The sequence below is a fragment of the Rhinatrema bivittatum genome, chromosome 14 (genome assembly GCF_901001135.1).
Source record: "Rhinatrema bivittatum chromosome 14, aRhiBiv1.1, whole genome shotgun sequence".
In the NCBI taxonomy this organism is placed as follows: domain Eukaryota; kingdom Metazoa; phylum Chordata; class Amphibia; order Gymnophiona; family Rhinatrematidae; genus Rhinatrema; species Rhinatrema bivittatum.
The window spans coordinates 67,059,598-67,087,223 of NC_042628.1; the positions used below are offsets into that span (position 1 = coordinate 67,059,598).

The window sequence follows — 27,626 nt, forward strand, 5'->3', positions numbered from 1 at the left end:
CAGTTTTTTATGCAAATGTCAGTGCTGTGGGAGTAGGTGAAGTGGGTATGTGTATGGTCATCATGTGTCAGTTCACGTTCCCATTGAATGAAAGATTAGAAAAGAATTTTCATGGATATTGGTTCAGAGAAGATGAGCTCTCCACAGGAACCCCAGTAGCAACTACTAATAGCAATAGAAAAGTGGATGAAAGTACCAGTGGACGCTTCACCATCTTCGGGAACCTATCGGAATGCGATTGCAGCTTTAGGATCAATGAGGCCATGATAGAGGATACTGGCAGATATTATTTCAGATTAGAGGGAGGACTTATGCATAGTTACCTGGAAAACCAAGCTTCTATCACTATAAGAAGTAAGTATACCCTGCATTTCTGACTTCCTAAATTAATCGGTAAGCTATTCCATTAGATGCAACAACCAAATGCCATTCATGTTGCTGCAGTAGTGATGAGATGAGAACATGGCAGTAATATCACATACGTGCCCCTGCCACTGGCTTCTCTGCTGGTGTTAATTGCAGAGGTCTGTGATGTGATAGATCCTTTAACTCTTTTTTAGATTTATCAAAGCAGCCAGACTACTCGATCTCGATCCCGATTCCTGATATGCTGGAGCCAGATGTAACAGTGATGATCAACTGCACAGCTCCCGAAAGGTGTAAGGGAAGCAGCCCCATTATAACCTGGAAAGGAGATTTAACTACACGTAATTCCACGACTAAAACAACATCATCTTCTAAAAATGGAATATTAACCTATTCATCCAGTTTCACCTTTATTACATCTACAGAAGAGCATAGAAAAAATCTGACCTGTTCGGTGTATTACCCTATAATAAAAATGTCCAGGGAGAAAACTGTCACCTTTAATGTGAAGAGTAAGTAGCTTGATTCTATTGATAAAATACTGTGACAGAATAATCTATTTTTCCCAGGCCATGTGTTCATAAATGTTAAAGAGCCCTGCACAGTTTAGACTGCAGAAGCTCTGTCTGCTTCTTTCTGGACTGAATCTAAACACATAGAAGCTGCACCCAGCTTTCTGTTTGTTTTGACCCCAATAAACCTCGACTTTCTGTAATCAAATAATAATCACTATCCCTGCTGAAAAAAGAAAGTTACAGAGTAGATGTGGCACCCTCCACCCACCAATAAAAATGTCATTTCCAGAACTCTGTACCTATCAACCCACATGGCTCATTCATGGATTTCACCTACTTTTTCCTCCCTTCCATCATAGTCCCTCCCTGAATCCTCTCCTTTCCTTCCACCATCTGCTTTGCCCTTCCTGGGTTTTACCCATGGGAAGTTCTGGAATTTCCCTATCCTACCTCTCCATGGCTACTTCCTGAGTGCTTTCCTTTCCCCCCCACCTTGACACTCAACTGGATCTCCTCTGCCCCCTCTCACTATGGCTTCTTCCCAGATTCCTCCCTGTTACCTATCCCTAGTTTCCTTCCTGTATCCCTCCTCTCCAATTACCCCTGATCCCACTCTCATGCATTTCATGGTATCTAATTGAACCCGCATCTCCTCACCCCATAACCCCCATCCCCTGCCCTGAACACCGATGCTACCTTAACCAAGGCTCTTTCCTGGGTACTTTCCTTTCTACCTGCTCTATCTCCTGCCCTTATTTCACTGGTCCCTGTAATCATCCCGCACAGATCTTGCCCTCTTCCTACACAAGTTCTTTTCGTTATAAAGAGAACATATGCAAAGGGCGTGGCTGTGATCGGGCTTGGGAGCTGATTGACCCCATACTTGATATTCTTTCTGGGTGTGTCTGCCCACGCCTCCCATTGTCCTAGAAGTTAAGGGGCAGCCACAGAAGAGAATGGCTTGAGAAGGATTCAGAGATCAGGGCTTCTTCTACTGAGTGTGTTATGGGAAGGTAATTGTGCAACAGTCACAGTCCCTGGCAGTAGTAGGAGGTTCCACTCATCAGGGATCTGTTACTGCTTTTGTTCTTCTGCTAGATAAGGGAAGGGACTCATTAGATCAGATACAGTCACTGCAAGAAAAGTATATTCCTGGGGAAGGATGCAGCGAGCAGGGCTTCTTCTGCTGAATGTGCTATAGGAGGGTAAGTGAGGGAAAATACAGAATCTGGCAGTAGTAAGCGTAACACATGGAAAGGCTGCAGCACTCATCAGGGATCTGTTACTACTTTTATTCCTATCCTGAATCAGAGATGGGTCTCATTGGATAAGATACAAAATCTTCTCTGTCATGGACAGGAATCCCAAAGAGCTCGAGGAGAAAGTAGAAAGTCTGAATCCTGTGAACTGGGGTTCAAGTTCAGCCTCACCAAAGAGGGAGTGTTCATGTTAGTAAAGAATCTTAATTTCAGGATTTTATGTGCAAATGATTAAAAATATTTGAAAGAGCTTTAAGTATGGTGCTGTTTTATTAGCTGGTCAGGTTGTCTGTGTTTAATGTTGCAGTTCTAATCTCTTATGAGTATTTGGATCTTAGCCATGTGTTGAACTGATATTCAGTCTGAAATGCTGTACATTTGTAACACTAAATATCTCTCTCTCTGCAGGTTCCCCCTGCCATGACAGGCACACAGTTGATTATGCAAATGTCAGTGCTGCGGTATCTGATGAAGTGGGAATGTGTGTGGTTATCATGTGTCAGTTCACTTTCCCATTGAATGTCACATTAGGAAAGGTTTTTCATGGATATTGGTTCAGGGAGGGAGATTCCTCTCAAGGAAACCCCGTAGCAAGTACTAATATATCTACAAAAGTGGATGAACGTACCAGTGGTCGCTTTAACATCATCGGCAACATATCTAAATGTGACTGCACCTTAAGGATTGATGATGCCATGAAAGAGGATACTGGCAGATATTACTTCAGGTTTGAGGGAGGATATATGCATAGTTACGTATCACAACCTGCTTCTGTCACTATACGAGGTAAGTATGTTTTTGCGTTTCTGACTTCCTAAAATATTCTTTAGCCTTTACATTAAATGCAAAAAACATATGCCATTCATGTTGCTGCAGTAGTGATGAGATGAGCACATGGCAGTAATATCACATACTTGTCCTTGGCACTGGCTTCTCTTTGCTGCTGGTGTTAACTGCAGAGGTCTGTGATGTGGCAGTATCATTTTCTATATCTTGTTTAGATTTCACAAATGAGCCTGAGTTCTCGATCCAGATCCCTGAGATGCTGGAGCCAGATGTAACACTGACTATCAACTGCACAGCTCCGGGGAGGTGTTCGGGAACCACCCCCATCATCACCTGGATAGAAGCTTTAACTACAGCTAATTCCACGACCAACACAACATCTCCTTATAACGATGGAACATTCAGCTATTCATCCAGTTTCACCTTTACTGCATCTACGGATGACCATAGGAAAAACCTGACCTGTTTGGTGTATTACCCTGCGGTGAAAATGTCCACGGAGAAAACTGTCATCTTAAATGTGAAGAGTAAGTAGCTTGTTTCTATTGTATAAAACACTGTGACAGAATAATCTGTTTTTCCCTGGCTACGTATTCATAAATGTGAAAGAGCTCTGCACAGTTTGGCCTGCAGAATCTCTGTCTGCTTCTGTTTGGAATAACCAAAACCCATAAAAACTGCATCCAGATTTGTTTGTTTTGACCCCAATAAGCTTGGATTTTCTGTAATCAAATAGGAAACAGTATCCAGGCTGGAGAACACTATGTAGACTTAACTGGTTACCAGTGAATGAACGTATAGTATTCAAAATAGGCATGTTAGTGTACAAGCTTCGTGCGGCAGATTCTACCTTTTGGTTTAATGTACTGTTACGGATTTATAATCCAGTAAGATGTTTGAGATCTTCACAATTTAATTTGCTAGAGATTCCCTCAATTCGCCATGCCCGTTTATCCTGAACTAGGGAGACTTCTTTCTCCATTGCGGCACCCATTCAATGGAACCTTCTTCCTTTTGACCTTAGATCTTTAGAAGATGTTAAAAAATTTAAAACGGCATTTAAGGAATATCTGCTTCATCGTGCGTTCAATGATAAATGAGGCTGCATGAATGTTCTTAATCTGCTCCTTAAAAGATATATGATGATTTATTAATTGAATAGTCAATTTTTGGAATATGCTCTTATGTTTAAAATAGTAAATGTACCATTAATATTTGGTATTTTGCGGCTTGGTTTCTGTGAAGCTGAAATCTGTTGTCTGTATTTTATTTTGTTTTTATTATGTATGTACCCTTGTATATCACCTAGGCCTTGTTAAGTGTTAGGTGATTAATAAATTTTAATAAATGAAATGAAAGGTTACAGAGTGGACATGGCTCCCACTCATAAAAATATAATTTGCCTACCCAGTCTAATCATTGGCATACTGTGAGTCTCTGGTACCCGGGTGTCAACACTTTAATGTAACCCCCCCCCCCCCCCATCTCACCTGCTCCCTCTCTGTCTCTCTCTCTTTCCCTTTCCTGATCCCATTCCTCCCCCTCCCCCCAACACATATACACACAATCTTTCTCGTCTCATCTCCTCTTCCCTTTAGAAAGAGAAAGGGGAATGTACATTCCCTGTACGTACCTGGATAAGTCCAGACTCCTGGGTTTATTCATCCATGCCAGCAGATGAAGACAGAGAAGTTAAACTGACACTGCTTCATATACCCTGGTGCCACCTGCAGTTCCTCAGTATTTCTCTGTCTTCAGCAGATGGTGGCTGGAGCATAAACCTGCAGTTTCTTTAGTCTGCCCAGTATTTTGTTTTCTAACCTTTTGTCCTTTGAGCCTTCTTCACAGGGGTCGCGGTTCCTTGTGAGGGATCCCTACCCTGTTTGGTTGAGGTGGATGGGCTGGGGGGTGGTGACCCTTTTGTATGCCCGTCCAGGGTTAGCCATGGGGTGCAAATCGGGTGGCCAGGTCCCTCTCCTTCATGAAGTCACTTCAGTAGTTTTCCTTTGGCTCAGTTTACTACTCTCAGTTTGGCCTCTCCCTCTCCTTTTCTTAGTTTTTGCTGAACTGAGCCGGACAGCACACTTCAGTGTTAGGAGCAGGGAATCTTTTGTGAGGCTGATTAAGTTTGTTTTTTGGTTAAAAAAAAACAAAAACCCCCCAAAAAACAAAAGCAGTAATGGTGAAGAACAGGAGCAGTGGTAAGGACGTCTCTCTCCCTTCCTTCCTCCCCCACTCGGGTGTCTGCGCGGGCTGTTTTTTCTAGGTTCTTTTTCTGCTCGGGGCTCTCTGTCTTCCTGCATGTCGATGGTGAGAGGGTCGGCCTGCCGCACGTGTGGAGTGGCTCCCGCACAGCTGAATCGCTGCAGACGTTGTGTGGCTGCATCTCGTGGGCGGGGGAGGAAGGACCCTTCAAGCTCCCGGTGCCTGTGAAAACAAGAAAGATCGGGGCTGGCGCAGAGTGGACATGACTCCCACTCATAAAAATATAATTTGCCTAACCAGTCTAATCATTGGCATACTGTGGATCTCTGGCACCCAGGGGGGCCGATGAGGACGTTTCTTTCCGGCTTTCTCCAGTCCACCTGGTTCCTGTTGGGGGACTAGGGGACTCAGAGGACTCCCTGGGACAGGGGCAGAATCTGCGGGTGGGAAGTTGTTGCGGCCACAGTCTCTCCCCATGGCTCCTCATATCTTTATGCCCGAGTTTACCTGCTTCTGCATAGGGCCTATCTGGCGCAGCAGAAGGGTCAGGAATCTCCCGCTTTGTCTCCAGAGTCGGGCAAGTGGCCAGTTGGTCCTGGGCCATCGTGGGTCTCCACAGGTGCCAGGGTACAGCGTTCTGCTTATCTATCCCCACAGGATGATGCCTCGGACTTGGGGGTGGCACTGTCGGGGGTCCAATTGGTGGATGCAGTGAATATGGACTTGGCCCAGGGATATGATGTGGACCTGGTGCCAGCAGCTGAGGGGGATGACCCAAGATTCTCCATTTGTTCCCCTGGGAGAAACTTGCCCCTCTATTCCCCCAGGATCTGGAGGACCAGAATCTCCAGCCCCCACCGGACAACTCTAGCAAAGATGGGGCAAATCCAGTCCTGGAGGGTATGAGGAACCCTCCTTCCAGCTTTCTGTATCATACATCCATAAAGAAGATGATGGATCAGAAATGGGTTGATCCTGATGCCGGCTTACGAGTGGGCAGGGCAATGGCGAAGCTTTATACCTTGCCAGAGCAGACCTTGGAACTCTTTGCACTTCCCAAAGTGGACGCAGCAGTCTCGGCCGTCATGAAGAAGATAACTATTCCAGTGGCAGGAGCTGTTCAGGACCGCAAGCTGGAGGTCTACCTCAAGCAGATTTTTGAGGTTTTGGCTTTGAGTCTCTGGGCTGCCATTTGTTCCAGCTTCATGCATGGAGCTTGCTTACGCTGGGTGCAGCGTGTCTAGGATGGACCGGTGACTGCTGGTTCCCAAGGGAGTCAGGCTGAAAGATTAGAAGCTTCAGTAGCTTATGTGGCGTATGCCTTGTATGATCTGATGTGGATGTCTTCACTTATTATAGGAACTGCAGTGTCCATAAGACATCTCTTGTGGCTACGTAACTGGTCAACGGATATTTTGTCTAAGTCCCAGCAGGCTTCTTTGCTTTTCAAAGGATGTCTGTTATTTCGGGATGACCTGGAACAACTAGTGAAGCAGTTAGGTGACAATAAGGTGCACAAACTGCCTGAGGACAGACCTAAGGGCAAACACGCCTTCCTGTTGCATCTGCGTTTTTGGGACAATAGGAGATCTCGTCAGGCGACAGGGGCTTCAGTGGCACAGAGACAGTTTTCTTCTCAAGATCAGGCCTGGCGGCAGTCCTTTTGCTGAGGTCGTTGGCCCTTCAGAGCCCAGCGGAGGACCTGCACAAAGAGGCGAGACCGGCCCACTCCATCGTTCTCTTTATAGGGGGTTGTCTGACTCGATTTTACGAGGAGTGGGCCAAGGTCACTCAAGATCAGTGGGTCCTCAGTGTAATAAGGTTAGTTACATCTTAGAATTTGCGTGCCCCATGCGTGACCTGTTTCTTGTCTCCCCCTGCGAGTCATTGTAAAAGGGCGGAGTGGTGTGGGAGACTCTAAACAGGTTGCAGCACTTGAGGGCCGTAGGCCCAGTGCCTCAGGGCAAAATCCGAATGATTCAGTATTCCATTTACTTCGTCATTCCAAAGAAGGAGGAGACCATTTGCCCCATTCTGGACTTAAAGTGCGTTAATGCGATGTTTAAGATTTCCCGTTTTTGCATGGAAACATTGTGGTCGGTGATTGCGGCGGTACACACTCTGCAGTTCCTGGCTTCTCTGGACTTCGCGGAGGCTTACCTACACATTCCCATTCGGTGAGATAAGAATATAAAAACATGCCATACTGGGTCAGACTAAGGGTTCATCAAGCCCAGCATCCTATTTCCAACAGTGGCCAATCCAGGCCATAAGAACCTGGCAAGTACCCAAAAACTAAGTCTATTCCATGTTACTGTTGCTAGTAATAGCAGTGGCTATTTTATAAGTCAACTTAATTAATAGCAGGTAATGGACTTCTCCTCTAAGAACTTACATAAGAACACAAGAAAATGCCATACTGGGTCAGACCAAGGGTCCATCAAGCCCAGCATCCTGTTTCCAACAGTGGCCAATCCAGGCCATAAGAACCTGACAAGTACCCAAAAACTAAGGGGTAGATTTTAAAAGCCCTGCTTGCATAAATCCTGCCGGATTTACGTGCGCAGGGCACTTGCGCGCTGGCGTTCCTATTTTGCATAGGCCGCTGGTGCACGCAAAGCCCCAGGATGCGCGTAAGTCCTGGGGCTTCATAAAAGGGGTGGGAGGGGGCGCGTCCGGGGCGTGTCAGGGGTGGGTCTGGGGGTGTGGTGATGGTTTGGGGGCGGGCCAGGGGGGCGGTCCTGAGTCCTCCGGCACTGCGGCCTGTGCCGGGGGATGGCGAGCCGGCGTGCACAAGTTACGCCTGCCTCGGGCAGGCGTAACTTATATAACAAATGTAGGGGGGGGATTTAGGTAGGGCTGGGGGGTGGGTTAGATAGGGGAAGGGAGGGAAAGGTGGGAGGAAGCGGAAGGAAAGTTCCCTCCGAGGGAATGGAGGGAACGGAGGCAAGCTGCGCGGCTCGGCACGCGCAGGCTGCCGATTTTGCGCATCCTTGTGCACGCCAACCATGGATTTTAAAAGATACGCGCAGCTACGCGTGTATCTTTTAAAATCCGGCGTACTTTTGTTTGCAATTGTTGCGCGAACAAAAGTATGTGCACGCGTACTTTTTTAAAATCTGCCCCTAAGTCAATTTCATGTTGCTGTTGCTAATAATAGCAGTGGCTATTTTCTAAGTCAACTTAATTAATAGCAGGTAAAGGACATCTCCTCCAAGAACTTATCCAATCTTTTTTTAAACACAGCTATACTAACTGCACTAACCACATCCTCTGGCAACAAATTCCAGAGTTTAATTGTGTGTACAGTGAAAAAGAACTTTCTCCGATTAGTTTTAAATGTGACACATGCTAACTTCATGGAGTGCCCCCTAGTCCTTCTATTATCCAAAAGAGTAAATAACCAATTAACAGCACTACCTGAGCTTTATGATCTTAGGGCAGCATTTCCAGTTTCAGGCTCTTCCATTTGGGCGAACCATGGCGCCCCGTACCTTAATTGTGCGTTGAGTGAAAAAGAACTTTCTCTGATTAGCTTTAAATGTGCCACATGCTAACTTCAAGGAGTACCCCCTAGTTTCTCTATTATCTGAAAGAGTCAATAACCGATTCATATCTACCCGTTCTAGACCTCTCATGATTTTAAACACCTCTATCATATCCCCCCTCAGCCATCTCTTCTCCAAGCTGAAAAGTCCTAACCTCTTTAGTCTTTCCTCATAGGGGAGCTGTTCCATTCCCCTTTCTCATTTTGGTCGCCCTTCTCTGTACCTTCTCCATCGCAATTATATCTTTTTTGAGAATCGGCGACCAGAATTGTACACAGTATTCAAGGTGCGGTCTCATCATGGAGCGATACAGAGGCATTATGACATTTTCCATTTTATTTACCATTCCCTTCCTAATAATTCCCAACATTCTGTTTGCTTTTTTGACTGCTGCAGCACACTGAACCGTCATTTTCAATGTGTTATCCACTATGACGCCTAGATCTCTTTCTTGGGTGGTTGCACCTAATATGGAACCTAACATTGTGTAACTATAGCATGGGTTATTTTTCCCTATATGCATCACCTTGCACTTATCCACATTAAATTTCATCTGCCATTTTGATGCCCAATTTTCCAGTCTCACAAGGTCTTCCTGCAATTTATCACAATCTGCTTGTGATTTAACTACTCTGAACAATTTTGTATCATCTGCAAATTTGATTACCTCACTCGTCGTATTTCTTTCCAGATCATTTATAAATATATTGAAAAGTAAGGGTCCCAATACAGATCCCTGAGGCACTCCACTGCCCATTCCCTTCCACTGAGAAAATTGTCCATTTAATCCTACTCTCTGTTTCCTGTCTTTTAGCCAGTTTCTAATCCACGAAAGGACATTGCCACCTATACCATGACTTTTTACTTTTCCTACAAGCCTCTCATGAGGAACTTTGTCAAACACCTTCTGAAAATCCAAGTACACTACATCTACCGGTTCACCTTTATCCACATGTTTATTAACTCCTTCAAAAAACTGAAGCAGATTTGTGAGGCAAGACTTGCCTTGTGTAAAGCCATGCTGACTTTGTTCCATTAAACCATGTCTTTCTATATGTTCTGTAATTTTGATGCTTAGAACACTTTCCACTATTTTTCCTGGCACTGAAGTCAGGCTAACCGGTCTGTAGTTTCCCGGATCGCCCCTGGAGCCCTTTTTAAATATTGGGGTTACATTAGCTATCCTCCAGTCTTCAGGTACAATGAATGATTTTAATGATAGGTTATACATTTTTACTAATAGGTCTGAAATTTCATTTTTGAGTTCCTTCAGAACCCTGAGGTGTATACCATCCAGTCCAGGTGATTTAATACTCTTCAGTTTGTCAATCAGGCCTACCACATCTTCTAGGTTCACCGTGATTTGGTTCAGTCCATCTGAATCATTACCCATGAAAACCTTCTCCGGAATGGGTATCTCCCCAACATACTCTTTAGTAAACACCAAAGCAAAGAGATCATTTAATCTTTCTGCGATGGTCTTATCTTCTCTAAGTGCCCCTTTAACCCCTCAATCATCTAACGGTCCAACTGACTCTCTCACAGGCTTTCTGGTTCGGATACATTTATAAAAGTTTTTACTGTGAGATTTTGCCTCTATGGCCAACTTCTTTTCAAATTCTCTCTTAGCCTGTCTTATCAATGTCTTACATCGAAATTGCCAGTGCTTATGCATTATCCAATTTTCTACATAAGCATTGGCAATTGTTGGATCCTTCTTCCAATTTTTGAATGAAGATCTTTTGGCTAAAATAGCTTATTTTACCTCCCCTTTTAACCATTCCGGTAATCATTTTGCCTTCTTTCGACCTTTTTTAATGTGTGGAATACATCTGGATTGTGCTTCTAAGAGGGTATTTTTTAACAATGACCATGCCTCTTGCACACATTTTACCTTTGTAGCTGCTCCTTTCAGTTTTTTTCTAAAAATGTTTTTCATTTTATCAAAGTTTCCCTTTTGAAAGTTAAGCACGAGAGCCATAGATTTGCTTACTGTCCCCCTTCCAGTCATTAATTCCAATTTGATCATATTATGATCACTATTGCCAAGCAGCCCCACCACCGTTACCTCTCTCACCAAATCCTGTGCTCCACTGAGAATTAGATCTAAAAGTGCTCCCTCTCTTGTCTGTTCTTGTACCAATTGCTCCATAAAAATGTCATTTATTCCATCCAGGGACTTTATCTCTCTAGCATGTACCATTGATACATTTACCCAGTCAATATTGAGGTAATTGAAGTCTCCCATTATTACTGCACTACCAATTTGGTTAGCTTCCCTAATTTCTCTTAGCATTTCACTATCTTGACCAGGTGGATGGTAGTATACTATCACTATAGTCTTCCCCGACACACAAGGGATTTCTACCCATAAAGATTCAATTGTGCATTTAGTCTCATGGAGGATGTTTATCCTGTTGGACTCTATGCCATCCGGACATAAAGCGCCACACCGCCTCCTTTTCCTTTGTCGTTGGTGCCCACATGTACCACGACAGCCGGCTCCTCCCAGCACTGTCTAAAATCCTATCTAGGTGACGCATGAAGTCCGCCACCTTCGCACCAGGTGGGCATGTTACCAGGCAATCCTCACACCCATCAGCCACCCAGCTGTCTACATTCCTAATAATCGAATCACCAATTATGACGGCCGACCTAACCCTTCCCTCCTGGGCAGTAGGCCTTGGGGAGAAATCCTTGGTGTAAAAGGACAATGCATCACCTGGAGAGCAGGTCCTTGCTACAGGATCCTTTCCTGCTGCATCAGGTTGATGCTCTCCAATCATGAGACCTTCTTCCTCCAAAGCAGCACCAGGGCTGCCAGTCTGAAGTTGGGACTTGGCTACTATGTCCCTGAAGGTCTCATCTATATACCTCTCTGTCTGCTTCAGCTCCTCCAGGTCTGCCACTCTAGCCTCCAGAGATCGGACTCATTCTCTGAGAGCCCAGAGCTCTTTGCATCACATGCACATGTACAATTTCTCACCGGCGGGTAAAAAATCATACATGTGACACTCGATGCAAAAGACTGGGAAGCACCCCTCTTGCTGCTGGACTGCTGCCTTCATCTCAATTTTGATCAGTTCCTAGTTAAGTTTTAAGTTGCTATGGGAGTAGGAATGTGTCTAATTAATGTCCTTTAAATGTATTAGTGAATTCACTACATGTCTAGTAGTGGCCTACAGGGGAATGATCAAACTCTCAATAAAGTGGAGGGGGGGGGGGGGGTTTGTAAGTGGCACCTGCCTATAAATTAAAGGATGAGTTAGGGGTGGGTGGGCAAGGGGTAGGAAGGTTGGAAAATATAAACAGTCTAACTTCACTTAGTCAGCCAGAGTGACTCACTGCTCTCTTGATTGGGTACCTAATCAAACCAAATCACACTACCTCAACACCTTTCCAAGGTGAGTAACTGAACTGAACTTTTCAACCTTTTTACTTAGCTTATTTCTAGCTTCTGGCTAATTTTTTCTTTTTCTTTTTTTTTTGTTTTTAATATACAAACACTAACATCTGCTTACTAGCTCCTTACAGACTTTTAAAAATAAACACACTAACTACTGCTTACTAGCTGCCTTACTGACTGACTATTTAAAAATACAAACAGTCTAACTTCTGTTTATTCGCTGTCTTACTGACTATTAAAGCACAAACACACTAAATAATATTCCCAAATTGTTAACTTTGTCCCAATTCTTTTAAAAAAGACAATGTCCCAAGTAAAAGCTTACTGATTCCTTTCAGCCACCAGCAAGGTGATACTCTCCTCTCAGTGCTCCCACATATCCAAATCTTTTTTAAACACAACTATACTAACTGCACTAACCACATCCCCTGGCAACAAATTCCAGAGTTTAATTGTGTGTACAGTGAAAAAGAACTTTCTCCGATTAGTTTTAAATGTGCTACTTGCTAACTTCATGGAGTGCCCCCTAGTCCTTCTATTATCCAAAAGAGTAAATAACCAATTAACAGCACTACCTGAGGTTTATGGTCTTAGGGCAGCATTTCCAGTTTCAGGCTCTTCCATTTGGGCGGACCATGGCGCCCCGTACCTTTACCAAAGTAATGGTGGTTGTGGTGGCGACCTTGTGGTGACAAGGAATCCTGGTACATCCTTACCTCAATGATTGGCTCATACAGGCGAAGTCAGAGACTAGTTGCTTTGCGGTACAAAAGGTATTTTGGATTCTTCAAACCCTAGGCTGGGTGGTGAATCTAGCCAAGACCCACTTGATTTCATCTCAGACTGTAGACTATCTGGGAAAGCATTTCAATACTAGTCAGTGCAGGGTCTTCCTGACAGAGGAGAGAGTATGCAAACTACAGGGCCAAGTTCAGCGCTTGTTACGGTTGTGTGTCTCCAAGGCCTGGGATGTTTTGCAGATCCTCGGTTAGATGACTTCAACATTGGAATTGGTTCCATGGGGCTTTACTCATATAAGGCCCCTACAAAGGGCTAGCACAGTGGAGTCTGGTGTCAGAGGCCTTTCATTAATCTGTGTCCTTCACTCCTCCTGCCAGGCATAGTCTGTCCTGGTGGCTACAGTCCTGGTGTGGGGGGTCGCTTTGGAGGTTCTGGATTGGGTCATACTTACTACCGATGCCAGTCTGTCTAGTTGGGGAGCAGTATGCCAGCAGCAAGTAGCCCAGGGCACTTGGTTGGCAGAGGAAGCTTCCTGATCTATGACTTGCTTAGAGACCAGGGCGGTAAGGTTGGCTTTGCTTGACTTTCTGTCTTTGGTTCAAGGGCGTTCAGTGAGAGTTCCGTCAGACAATGCGACAACCGTGGTTTACATCAACCGCCAGGGAGGCACCGAGAATCATTCCATGGCATAAGAGACTCAGGAGTTAATCCTTTGGGCAGAGCAGCATCTGGTTCAGATAGCAGCATCGCATATCACAGGGGTCAAAAATGTCCAAGCAGACTTTCTCAGTCGCAGTCATCTCAATCCAGGAGAATGGAAATCATCGGACATAGTGATGCGGCTCATTTGTGAGAAATGGGGCCGTCCACACGTTGACTTGATGGCGACTCAGCACAATGCGAAGGCTCCTCGTTTTTTCAGTAGACGGAAGGAGTTTGGGGCCGAAGGTGTAGACGCTTTAGTCTTGCTTGACCTCGAGGAGTTCTGCTGTACGTCTTTCCCCCTTGGCCCTGGTGGGCAAGGTCTTGCGGTATATAGAGAGGCATCCAGGGGATGTGGTGTTGGTAGCCCTGGAGTGGTCTCATCGGCTATGGTTTCCAGATCTGGTCAACCTGACAGTGAAATGTCCATTGCATCTCCAGCATCTCCCTTGTCTTCTGTGGCAGGGCCCCATATTTTCTGACCAGGCTGATCGCTTTTGTCTAGTGGCTTGGCTTTTGAGAGGAGGTGTTTGAAGTGCAGAGGGTACCCAGAGGCAGTTATCACTATCCTTCTGCAAGTACAATGAAAATCATGTCTGGAAAGTCTTTGAGTCATGGTGTTTGACGAAAGGAGTATAGACCTTGCGATCTTCGCTGTCTCACATCTTGTCTTTGCTTCAGGTAGGTTTGGTCAAAGGCTTCAGTTTCAATTCTTTGAGAGTTCAGTTGGCAGCCTTGGCTTGCTTAAGAGGGAAGATTGATGGGTACAAGTTGTTCTTTCATGCTGATTTATTCATGGGGGTCAAGAATTTGCGTCTTCCAGTGAAGAGGCTTTGTCCCTCCTGGAACCTTAATCTCATTCTTTGAGGTTTGTGTGAGGCTCCTTTTCAACCTAGCCGCAGAGCGACCCTTAATGATTTGACTTTAAAGATCATTTTCTTGGTGGCCATTTGCTCTGCGAGGAGAATTTCTGAGTTGCAAGCTTTATCGTGTTGCGATCCATTTCTTCAGATCTCGGAAGCAGGAATAACTTTGCGGACGGTGCTGTCCTTTCTTCCGAAGGTGGTATCTGCCTTTCATATCAGACAGTGGAGCTCCCAGCCTTTCTGGACAGAGGTGTTTCTGAGGCTAATGCACAGGAATTTAGTTTGTTGGACATCCGTAGAGCTTTGCTGCGATATCTCAAAGTCACAAATGATTTTAGAAGGTCTGATCATCTTTTGATTTTGTGCAGTGGTCCGAAGAAGGGTACCCAGGCTTTCAAGACTACCATTACAAGATGGCTTAAGGAAGCAATTAGGTCGGCATACATCCTCAAGGATCGGCAAGTGCCAGAAGGTCAGAAGGCTCATTCTACTGTGTCTCAGATGACCTCTTGGGCGGAGGTGGTGTCTCCACAGGAAATTTATAGGGTGGCGACGTAGAAGTCACTGCATACCTTTGCAAGGCATTATTGGCTGGATGTGGGGGATCCAGAGTCTTGATCCTTTGGCGAGAGTGTCTTGCAAGCGGGACTCTCCAGGCCCCACCCTCATTAGGGAGCTTTGATACATCCCAGGAGTCTGGACTGATCTGGGTACATACAGGGAAAGGAAAATTGGGTCTTACTTGCTAATTTTCATTCCTGTAGTACCATGGATCAGTCTAGATCCCACCTGACTTATAGAAGTGGAGAGTTGTCCATTCAGCTATAATATTATTTTGAGATAGCAGAAGATTTTTCTACCAAGTTTTATACAAGTTTTTTACCAGTGTTTTGGGAAGGTTTTTTTTTTTTCCAGTTTTTGTGTGCACATTGGGGCGGATTTTTAAGAGCCCCTGCTCAGCCTAAATCCGCCCAAATCCGGGCGGATTTAGGCGAGCAGGGCCCTGCGCGCCGGTGAGCCTATTTTACATAGGCCTAACCGGCGCGCGCAGAGCCCCGGGACTCGCGTAAGTCCCCGGGGTTTTTGGAGGGGGGCGTGTCGGGGGCGGGACCAAGCGCAGCGCCGTTTTGGGGGCGTGTCGGGAGCGTTTCGGTGGGCGGGTTCGGGGGCATGGTTACGGCCCGGGTGGTCCGGGGGGCGTGGCCGTGCCCTCCGGATCCGCCCCCAGGTCGCGTCCCGGCGTGCTAGCGGCCCGCTGGCGCGCGGGGATTTACGCCTCCCTCTGGGAGGCGTAAATCCCCCGACAAAGGTAAGGATGGGGTTTAGACAGGGCCGGGCGGGTGGGTTAGGTAGGGGAAGGGAGGGGAAGGTGAGGAGAGGGCAAAAGAAAGTTCCCTCCGAGGCCGCTCCGATTTCGGAGCGGCCTCGGAGGGAACGGAGGTAGGCTGCGTGGCTCGGCGCGCGCCGGCTATACAGAATCCATAGCCTTGCACGCGCCGATCCCGGATTTTAGCGGATACGCGCGGCTCCGCGCGTATCTACTAAAATCCTGCGTACTTTTGCTTGCGCCTGATGCGCCAGCAAAAGTACGCCTATTCGCGCGGTCTGAAAATCTACCCCATTGTGTTGGATTTAGCTTGGGTACAGGTCAATACTGAGGATCTGCAGGTGGCAGCAGGGTATATGAAGCAGTGTCAGTTTAACTTCCTCTGTCTCCATCTGCTGGCACAGATGAATAAACCCAGGAGTCTGGACTGATCGTGGTACTACAGGAATAAAAATTAGCAGGTAAGAACCAATTTTCCTTTTTATGCATGCCTTTCCATAGCTCAAGGTGGCTTATAGGATTTTTATAATGCAATAATTCCAGTACCCAAAATGTTTATAATCTGCCTGGGTAACCTATCCCCATACCACCTCCTCTCTCTCAATGCCCCCATTCTCATCTCACACCCTGAAAAAGAAAAAGAACTTCCATGTATATACCCAAATCAGTCCAGATTCCTGGGTTTTGCATCCCTGCCAGCAGATGGAGACAGAGAAAAACTTGAAAGGCACCCTCACTTAACTTGTTGTGCCCCCTGCGTCCCTTCAGTATTTCTCTGTCTCCAGCAGATGGTAAATGGTGCAAAACCTGCAGTCTGGAGAGAGAGAGAAAAACATAAAAAAAAGAAAAATTAGCATGATTCTTCCATGGGTTTGTGTGGCCCTGGTGGGGCCATTCTCTGTGGTGCATGCTGGATGTGCAGGGGGTTGGTGACCCTTCATGTTGGCTGGATCCTAAGTCTGTGGGGGACATCTGGTGGTGCAGATCCCTCATCCTCCACTATGCAGTCCTGGGATGGATATCTCGTGATCTGGATCCCTCATCCCCAATTCCCTGTACGTACCCGGATCAGCCCAGACCATGGGTTATGCCTCCCTTCTAGAAGGTGGAGACAGAGAAAAACTTGAAAGGCACTCTCACCTAACCTGGTGTGCCACCTACATCCCTTTAGTAATTCTCTGTCTCCAGCAGATGGAGGAGGTGCAAAACCCTGCAGTCTTGCCCTGTTTCCGGGGTTAGGCTATCCCTTAAAATTAACTAAGAGTGAACTAGCTTAAAGTTTAGAATCCAGCAAGTTAAAAAAAAAAAAAAAGAAGTTTTTCTGCAGAAGGGAGTGTTAATCCAATCCTCCCAGAGGGTTGTTAGATCCTGCCGGCTCATCCTCTCTGGTGGCAGGTTATTGGAGCTGTGGTTCGTAACCCAGCAGGGCTCTAGCAAGGTAAGCAGCTGGGGAAGAGATTACCGGTGGTCTGGTCCCTCTCATACTTCAAGGTGATCCTGAGTCTTGGGAATTCATTACCAATTACCAATTCTGCGCTCTACCATTCGGTCTTTCTACTGCCCCACATACGTTCACCAAAGCCATGGTGGTTGTGGCAGCGTTCCTCCGGAGACAAGGCCTTCTCATGCATCCCTACCTGGACGATTGGCTTATCAGAACAAAGTCGAGCAATTGCTGTGTGGAAGCGATACACAAGGTGACCACTCTCTTGGAATCCCTCAAATAGGTGATCAATAGAGATGTGCAATCGTTTATCACGAATTTTCGGGTTTGTGTGGGGAGAGGGGCACATTTTTTTTTAAACTAAAAACCACCCCAAACATTAAGATTAAGTATAATACAACCACCCTCCCCCCATCCCGATCCCTCCCCAAGACTTACTAACATCCCTGGGGGTCCAGCGGGGTCCCGGGTTCCATTTGTCCCTCCGTGCCCGGTGTGCTACTGCAAGCCGTGCTCCTCAAAATGGTGCCGAATAGCCTCTGAACTACTATGTCACAGGGGCTACCGCCACCATTGGACAGCCCCTGTCACATGGCCATTGGCGCCATCTTGTGCTCATACCATGTGACAGGGGCTGACCAATGGCGCCGGTAGCCCCTGTGACATAGTATGGGCAAAGGCTATCGGCGCCATTTTGATTCCTGGCATCCGACGGCACGAGTGCAGGAGATCGCTCCCGGACCCCCAGGGACTTTTGGCCAGCTTGGGGGGGGGGCCTCCTGACCCCCCCAAGGCTTGCCAATAATTCCTGGGGGTCCAGCGGGGGTCCGGGAGCGATTTCGTTGTCGGCTGCCAGGAATCAAAATGGTGCCTATAGCCTTTGCCCATACTATGTCACAGGGGCATAGGGGATAAAGAACTGCTGGCCATCGAACTGGCATTCGAAGAGTGGTGCCAGTGGTTGAAAAGGGCCCAGCACCCGGTAGTTGTGTATACGGACCATAAGAACCTGGAATACCTATGCTGCGCCCAGCGTCTTAATCCCCAGCAGGCCCGGTGGTCTCTCTTCTTTAGCTGCTTCGACTTCCTCCTCCGCTACCGGCCGGCAGATAAGAACATCTGGGCGGATGCCCTCTCCCGGATAGCGGAGACTGAGGACACCCCTAATCCACCACAGTACATACTTGACACAGCCAAAGTGCTCCTTGCGGCCTCTGACATGGTCCCGATGGGGAAGACTGTGGTGCCCCTCCGACTTCAGAAGAAGGTCCTCTCCTGGGCCCACGACTCTCTAACTGCTTTCCATCCGGGAGTAGCCAGGACCCAGGACCAGTAAGACTGGTGACCTCAGTTTAAGAGGGATGTCCGTCTCTACATCAATTCCTGCCCAACCTGCGCCCGACAGAAGTCTCCCACCGGTTGTCCCTGGGGTCTTCTCCAGCCTCTGCCTATTCCCATGGAACCATGGACCCACTTATCCACAGACTTCATTGTAGATCTACCTGCTTCAGAAGGGAAAACAGTGATCTGGGTTACTATAGACAGGTTCTCTAAGATGGCTCATTTTGTGCCCCTCGCTAAACTGCCCTCAGCACCTGAACTGGCGAACTTGTTTACGCAGCATATCTTTCGCCTTCATGGGCTCCCCCTCCACATTGCCTCGGACAGGGGTTCCCAGTTTACGGCGAAGTATTGGAGGGTGCTCTGTAAAATGTTTGGGGTCCAGCTAGACTTCACTACCGCCTTCCATTCCCAAGCTAACGGCCAAGTGGAATACACGAAACGGACCTTGAAGACGTTCCTCCAATCCTTCATGGGAGACCTGCAAAATGATTGGGTGGCCCTGCTCCCTTGGGCGGAGTTCTCTTACAACCACCACTAGCATTCCTCCATCGGCAAATCCCCCTTTTACACCGTCTATGGCAGACGTCTACAGCCTCCTTTGCCACTGCCATTAGAAGTGCCGTCTCCAGCTGTACAGATCACCGCCCGACAGTTGCACCAGGTCTGGAAATCCACTCGGGAGAGACTCCAGCGCACGGCGGTTATTGTGAAAAAATTTGCGGACCACCTGTGACGGCCAGCTCCAGTGTTCCTTCCCGGGGAGAAGGGGTGGTTAAGCACCAAACACCTCCACTTACGGCTTCCTTCTATGCGTCTGGCCCCAAAGTACATTGGCCCGTTCACTGTCAAAGAAAGAATAGGGGCAGTCTCCTACCGCCTCTGTCTCCTGCCCATGCTCAGGGTCCACAACGTCTTCAACGTTTCCCTGTTGAAGCCTTTGGTTCTCTCTCCCTTCCATAGGAGGTCGCCTGCACCAGCCACTCCTGAGGCTCAAGAAGACACCGTCTATCAGGTTAAAGAAGTACTTGACGTATGGTTCCACCTCAGGCGTTGGGAGTACCTTCTCTCCTGGGAGGGCTACGGTCCCGAAGAGAATTCCTGGGAGCCAGCCGCCAACATCTTGGACAAAGACCTTCTCCACCAGTTTCATCTGGATCATCTCATAGGTGGGGTACTTTTTCAGTCCTGGGCCGTGCCCCGGGACCTGCACTCACCGTGCGGCCTGGTCCGGCCGCAGGAACGCCTTCGCTTCAGCCTCCCAGGCCCGAGACATGGCCCTCCACGGCATTCTCCCTGCGAGGGAGACGCCATCTCCGATCCACGACTGGCCCCGCCCCCTAGGCGTGCGCTTGCACCGGGGCTGCTGATTTAAAAGGTCCAGCACGGGAAACCTTGGACAGCCCTCCTGATGACATCAGACGCGGCCGGGTTATTTAAACCCGGCAGTTGCAGCAGTATCTTGCCTTGCAACGAGGTTCGCTCAATTTCTGAGACTCTAGTTGCTGCATCTGGATCTTGGATCACCTATTCCGTCTTCTGGCTTCTGACCTGGCTTCGTTCCTGACTATGTCTTCGGCTTCTGTTCCTGGCTTTGGTTTTGACTTCTGACTTCTGGCCTCCGACCTGGTTCCGTTCCACGACTTCGATTCCTGTTTCCACTTCTGGCTTTGGCTTCGGACCTCTGACTCCTGGCTTCTGACCCAGCTCCATCCTTGGACCACGACTTCAGCCTCTTCTTCCACCTCAGTTATCCAGTGCTGGCCCAGAGGATTCTCCTAAGTCCCAGCGGCTCGGGCTCTCACGGGCTCCTCCCAAAGGAGCCGCGGGCTTCCGAGGGTGAAGACTTTCCAGCCTCCTGGGCCCAGCCGACCCTTCGTCCATCTCTTCGGCCGCTGCCTGGGTCCTTGGTCGCATAGGGTCCTGCCTAAGTCCAAGAAGTCCGGATCCCTATGGGATCCTCCTGGGGGGACCTCGGACTTCCAGTGGTGAAGTCTTTCCTGAGTCATGACGCTTGCTGAGGGTCCCCACAGCATTCCATCAACAGTCTCAGCCGGCCCAAGGGTCCACGACCGTAACAACAGATGTGTTATACAGCAGATGAGGTTGGAATATAGGATAATCTGTTTCAAAGAAGAAAAGCTGCAAGTTTCCCTCTATTCAATAGTGATGTTTTTTATTTTATGAACTGAGAACACAACCATCAAATATATTACAAAAACCACAACTTCAGTGACCACAATTATTATGATTAGCACACCCACAATGACCACAACTACAACCAAAACGTCTGCTACAATCATCACACCCCTTGTGATTAACAAACCAACTAGCACAACCATAACCTCCACAAATACCACAACCACAACTCCTACCACAGCACCACACACACTACAAACACAACTCCTACCACAAACCACCAATCCTAGCACAGCCACCATACCCACAACGACCATCCCTTCTACTACAAATTACACCTACTATGACTACAACTCCTAACATGATCATCACCCCCACTACAAGCACACTTCCTACCACGACCACCACACCCACCACAAATACAATTCCTATTACAACCACCACACCCACCACAAGCCCAAATTCTATCACTAACTCAACAGTTACTAAGACCACAGCTTCTTCCACAAGCACAACTCCCACAATGACCACCATAATCACATCTCTTCCCCCTACCTTTAATCTGCTCCTCTAGAACATTTCATGTGATATAGATGCCACATATAAGCGGATACATCAGCAAGCATTTAAAATTTTCAGTTTAAGCCCATAGGGCCCTTCTCCATCCCTTGAAATGTGATAACTAGTTTCTCTCCTATGTACCCCTATAGCCCCTTCAAATGTACTCTCCTGTGGACATTTCCTCACCCTGTCCCAACCCACTCCAATTGTCTCTTACCAGGTTTTTTCCTTCTAACTGCCTCCTCGATGAACTCTTCCCAAGTCCATTTTCTCTTAATCATTTCAATGCTCCCTTCCAAAACCCCACCCACCAACCCCCATGACCTATGCATAGATTTCCCTTACTATTACCCCCCTTTCCATCCTGCACCATCCCAGATTCCTCTCCTCCACTTCTATCATCTGAAATGCCCCTTCCTAGGTTTTTCCCATGGTCACTTCTGGAATCTCCCTTTGCTATTCCTCCCTCGCCAATTCCTCCATTCTCACCATTATCCTACTCAAAATCTGGATCTGCGCCACACCCCTCTCCCCAAAGCTCCTTTCCAGGTTCCTCTCTTTTACTTATTCCTGTGTCCCTCCTCCCCAATTACCTCTTCCTTGGTCTTGCTCTTATGTGGGTCCATCTGGAAAACTTGGTTGGAAACAATGTACCCTAAGAAAGGCACTGATTCCTTGTGAAACTCGCAGACCCCAGCTTCTGTGGTCCATCTGGAAAACTTGGTTGGAAACAATGTACCCTAAGAAAGGCACAGATTCCTTGTGAAACTCGCACTTAGACAACTTGGTGTATAGGCGAATCTCGCGGAGTCTTTGCAGCACTCTTTTGACATCTTAAGAGCATAAGAACATAAGAAATTGCCATGCTGGGTCAGACCAAGGTCCATCAAGCCCAGCATCCTGTTTCTGTATCTGTTGCTTCTGTCAATGCTTGACGCCCTCACTCCAACCTGTGGGTTGTGTCCATTAAGAAATGGACACAACCCACAGGTCTAAAGGCTCTTAGACGATTTCTGGGATTTACCAGCTACTACAGAACATTCATCAAGAACTACTCCTCACTTCCGCTTACAGCTATGACGAAGAAAGGTGCCAATGTCGCCAATTGGTCTATGGAGACAGTAACAGCATTCCAGAAACTGAAAGACGCCTTCTCGAGCAAGCCATGCCTCCGACATCCGGATCCGACTTAGCCCTTTATCGTAGAGGTCGATGTCTCAGACATCAGCGTAGGGGCCATGCTAAGCCAGGCCGGTGACTCTAAGACCTTACACCCATGCTCATTTTTCTTCCGTCACTTCTCGCCAGTGGAGAAAAATTACGGAATAGCAGATAAAGAACTCCTAGAAATAAAGATGGCATTCAAGGAGTGGCGCCTCTGGCTTGAAGGAGCACAGTGTTTACAGACCATAAAAGTCTGGAGTACCTCCTCCAGGTACAGCGCCTAACCATAGGCAAGCGAGATGGTCCCTGTTCTTCAACAGATTTGACTTTGTGCTGAAATACCACCCTGGAGATTAGAACATCAGAGCAGATACCCTATCTTGCTCATTTCTCTCTGAGGACGTACGCAATAAACCCCAACATATCATCGACCTGAAAAGAATTATCTTGTCAGCTACTCACCCATTACCTGCGGGTAAGACCATTGTACCCAAGAACCTAAGAAAAAAGCTGCTAGCTTGGGCTCACTACTCTAAACTGGCTGGACACCCTGGTCAACGCAGAACTCTGGCTAAACTGCAAAAGTATTACTGGTGGCCCACCATGAAGGAAAACACGTTCTCCTATGTTGCTTCTTGCTCTAATTGGGCCAGACAGATACCACCACCCGGTAATCCTTAGGACCTACTCCAACCCTTGTCAGTATCAGACGGGCCCTGGACACTCATTGCTAGAGACATTGTGGTAGACTTACCACTCTCAGGAGGAAACAACACCATCTGGGTAACAGTGGATCATTTCTCGAAGATGGCTCACTTCGTGGCCTCCCTGGCTTGCCCACAGCCATGGAGCTTGCAAGGCTTTTCATCACACAGCATGCCAAAGCACATCGTCTCTGATAGAGGAGCCCAATTCACAGCTAAGTTCTGGAAGGCATTGTGCAAGAAGTTTGATATCTCTCTCGACTTCACCTCGGCATACCATCCACAGTCTAACGGGCAAATGGAGAGAATGAATAGGACACTCAAGCAGTTCATTCATGCCTATATGAGTACTCATCAAAATGATTGGGCTGAACTGTTGCCCTGGGCTGAATTCGCCATCAATTCTCATCCAGCAATATCAACTGGATCAACACCATTTGAAGTGGTCTACTGATGACTACCATTACCACCACTACCACTTCCACTTTCAGTGTCATCCCTGGCAGCTCAATCTACTGCCAAAGATATTCAACAGGACAAAGATATTCAACAGGACAACGAGCAAAGAAGGGCTATGATGCTCATCACTGTAAGGCTCCAGATTTCCAGCCTGGTGACAAAGTCTGGCTATCCACAAAACATCTAAGACTCAAGCTACCATCAGCTCATTTTGCTCCATGCTTCGTCGGACCCTTTCCCATTCTCCGACAACTAGGTACTCTTACATACAGTCTGAAACTTCCACCAGCATTGAAGATTCATAATGCGTTCCATGTCTCACTATTGAAACCACTAGTCCTTAGTGAATTCTCAACCAAGACACCTGAACCTACTCCTATTGATGCAGAAGAAGACATCGAATACAAGGTAGATGCTATCTTGATGTGAAGAAAACTCTTGGGAATCTTTGGCTAATATCATGGATAAAGAGATGCTTCAGCAATACCACAGAATGCATCCTCAGAAACCAAGACCAGGTAGGAGGTCTGGAGGGGGCCCTTTGAAAGGGGGTACTTTGCGTCCGTCGGTCTCAGACTGCTTCAACCCTTGTGCCTCACCTTTTTCTCTGCTCTCCCCGCTAGCCTTGGGAAGATGGCTACCGCCATGTCTGCAAGCCACTCTCTCCGGCGTCCCCGAAATGGGTATAGCGTTGCCTCCTGTCATGTTTCTCCCAAGGGCCTCCTAGGGTGCGCTTGTGCGTGCTACCCATGTCTTTATTCCAGCTATGGTGCGAACCTCTGGGGCTTTCCCCTCAAGTGACATCACGCCATCCGGGTATTTAGCCTGTACTTGTTTGCTAGCTCATTGAGTTAGCAAGGATTGGACTCGTCCGGTCTAAGCTACTCTGCCACTTCCATGCTGCCGCTGGAAGCTCTCTGCCCTTCAGGGTATTCTCTAACCTGGGTACCTGCTCCTCAGGGGCCCTCTATTTTATTTCAGGTGCCTTACTGGGATCAGGTACTTGCTCCTCGAGGGCCTGCTCTCCCTGCCTCAGTGCCTGGTGGAATCACCAACTTTACAGCTACCATCTAGTGAGTAATCTACTTCTCACCGGGAACTCCCTATACCAACTTGGTGAGACGGGTCCCCTCTGCCGAGGGTCCTGGGACTGCTACCTCTGAATCACCTCACTACTGCCACCTCTGGTGGTATACATTAGCCGTACAATAAAAGATCTAACTCTGTGTTTGTGCATCCTGAGTGTAGCCCAGTACTGTGCCTCCCCACAGGGCTCCTCCCCGTGGGCGTGGTCATCTGCCACAGTACCCAAACATCCACCCAAACACCACTAAAGCATAACAATTTCAGGACTTTAAGCACAAATGATTAAAAACATTTTAAAGAGCTTTAAGTGTAGGTGCTGTTTTTAGAAGCTGGTCAGGTTGTCTATGTTGAATGCTGCACTGCTAATGTATTGTGAGTGTTTGTGTCTTAGCCTTGTATTGAAACTGATATTCAGTCTGAAATGCTGTTCATTTGTAACACTAAATATGTTTATCTTTGCAGGTTCCCCTTGCCATGACAGGTACACGGTTTTTTATGCAAATGTCAGTGCTCCAGTAATAGATGAAGTTGGTATGTGTGTGGTCATCATGTGTCAGTTCACTTTCCCATTGAATGAAAGATTAGAAAAGAATTTTCATGGATATTGGTTCAGAGAAGATTACTCAAGCATCCCTGTAGCAACTACTAATACATTTATAAAAGTGGATGAACGTACCAGTGGTCGCTTCACCATGCTCGGGAATGTCTCAAAATGTGATTGCAGCTTTAGGATTGATGATGCCATAATAGAGGATACTGGCAGATATTACTTCAGGTTAGAGGGAGGACTTATGCATAATTACCTGGAGCACCAAGCTTCTGTCACTATAAGAAGTAAGTATGTTCTGAATTTTTAATTTCCTAAACTAATCATCAACGTTTCCATTAGATGCAATGAACAGTTCCTGTATGTACCCAGATCATTCCAGGCTCCTAGGTTTTGCATCCTTGCCAGCAGATGGAGACAGAGAAAGTTTCACTGACACTGCACATAGCCTAGTTTGCCTCCTGCAGTCCCTCAGTTTTTCTCTGTCTTGAGCAGATGGTAGATAGTGTAAAATCTGCAGTCTGGAGTATATGAAAACAAAAAAAATGAAGAAAGAAAGAAGATGAACACAGAAGTTTGGAAAGTCCTCCCAAAAGGTTGTTAGGTTCTGGTGGGGCCATCCTTCCTGGTTGAGGCGGGCAAGCAAGGGTGTTGGTGACTCTTGGTTTGCTTCTGTCCTGAGAGAGCACTGAAATCTAGGTTGTGCTGGATCCCTCATTCTTCTCTCCCCCTCCCCACCATGCTGCGTTCCTCGTGGTGGCTCCTGAAGAGAAGATCTCTGACAGGAAAATATTTTCTTAAAAAAAAAAAAGAAAAAAAGCTGAAGTGGTTGAAGCTGGGGAATGTGGAGGCAGCCTCTCCCACTGAGTGGGTGGATTGTAGGTGCTGTGATTGGCATGGGGAGGTGCAGTTCATGACAGCTGGCTATGTGGCACATTCTGCTCAGCCTGTAAGGCTGGGGTTACAATTTGCTTTGAGAAAGCCATTAAGGGATTAGATCCAGTGGACTCTTGGCAAGTGGATCTCACAGTGCAGAGAAATTATTTTATTAAAAAAAAAAAGATGACAATTGTCATGCATTTCCTGCGGGAGTTCACCAGCGTCACGATGAACTGTGCCACTCAGAAATTATTTTCGTCACCATTTTTCAGCATTACTGCTTACTGCAGGCAGAAAAGATTTGTGCCGCTGTTATGGGTGCTCACACTGAAGGCAGGAGAAGAAGTCCAGGGATGCCATGCCAATCATTTGCGCTCATCGTGGACTATGTGTTTGCCATGTCAGTAAGCAAGAGGATGGGCACGCTGTTTGGCCAGTGAAAGCGTTACCGCATAGTGCAAGCAGAAAAAATTTGTGTTGCTGTTATGCGTGTTCCCACTGAGAGCTGGAGTAGAAGTCCAGTGGCGCCATGACAATCAATTGTGCTCAACATGGGCTGTGTTTGCTGCATTGGGGTGCGCACTAGCAGGAGGAAGCTGAGGGCTCTCAGTGAATGCTGTTCAACTTAAAGGTTCTGTGATGCTCGCTTCTGCAGAAGGTCTAGGGGCGCTGAGAGGAGAGGATCACCTTGCTGGTGGCTGAAAGGAATCAGTTTTTGCTTGGGACATTGCCCCAATAGTTTTAAAAAAGTCAAAGTTAACTATTTGGGAATATTATTTAGTGTGTTTGTGCCTTTAATAGTCAGAAAGGCAGTGAATAAATAAGTTAGACTGTTTGCATTTTTAAATAGTCAATAAGGTAGCAGTAGGTAGGCAGTGAATACACAAGTTAGACTTTGTATTTTTAGTCAGTAAATAAGGTAGCAGTAGGTAGGCAGTGAATAAACAAGTTAGACTGTTTATATTTTTAGTCAGTCAATAAGGTAGCAGTAGATAGTGTGTTTATTTTTAAAAGTCTGCAGAACTGAATGTTCTCCAGACTTTAAAAGAGCTGACTGTTTGTTTTTAATACTAACTGAGTGCATTGTATTGAAAAAAAACAAAAACCACAAAAAAAACACAACCCACAAAAAAGTAGCCAAAAGCTAGAAATAAGCTAGGAGCAGTATATACCAAAGTAAAAAAGTTGAATAGTTTAGCTCAGTTACTCACCTTGGAAAGGTGTTGAGGTAGTGTGATTGGGTTTGAATAGGGACCAACATTTGTTAATCAAGGGAGCAGTGAGTCACTCAGGCTGACTAACTAAGTGTGAAGATTGTGTGTTTGTGAATAGGTACTATTCTTTGTTAATGAGCACAGCAGTGAGTCACTCAGGAAATCTAACTGAAAGGTCACACAGGAAATCTAACTGAAGAGTCACTCAGGAAATCTAACTGAAGTGTACATCTCCTAAGGGATTGTTTTGCACTAATTTACCTTAGAAGCACATTATAAATTAGAAGGAAAGAGCTCAGTAACCCACATTCCAGTGGAAACACTGAGAGGAGAGGATCACCTTGCTGGTGGCTGAAAGGAATCAGTA

General features: G+C 46.8%; 1 protein-coding gene across 1 annotated transcript in view; it reads left to right on the forward strand.

Moving 5' to 3' along the window:
• The window catches only part of LOC115075634, a 68,283-nt gene extending 41,798 nt beyond the window's left edge, over positions 1-26,485 (forward strand). The window contains exons 4-9 of the mRNA XM_029576206.1: positions 72-354; positions 561-878; positions 2,549-2,926; positions 3,142-3,453; positions 25,082-25,453; positions 26,379-26,485. Of these exons, the coding sequence (XP_029432066.1) occupies positions 72-354; positions 561-878; positions 2,549-2,926; positions 3,142-3,453; positions 25,082-25,453; positions 26,379-26,485 (1,770 nt within the window). The remainder of the gene's footprint in view (positions 1-71; positions 355-560; positions 879-2,548; positions 2,927-3,141; positions 3,454-25,081; positions 25,454-26,378) is intronic.
• The last annotated feature ends 1,141 nt before the right edge of the window (positions 26,486-27,626 follow it).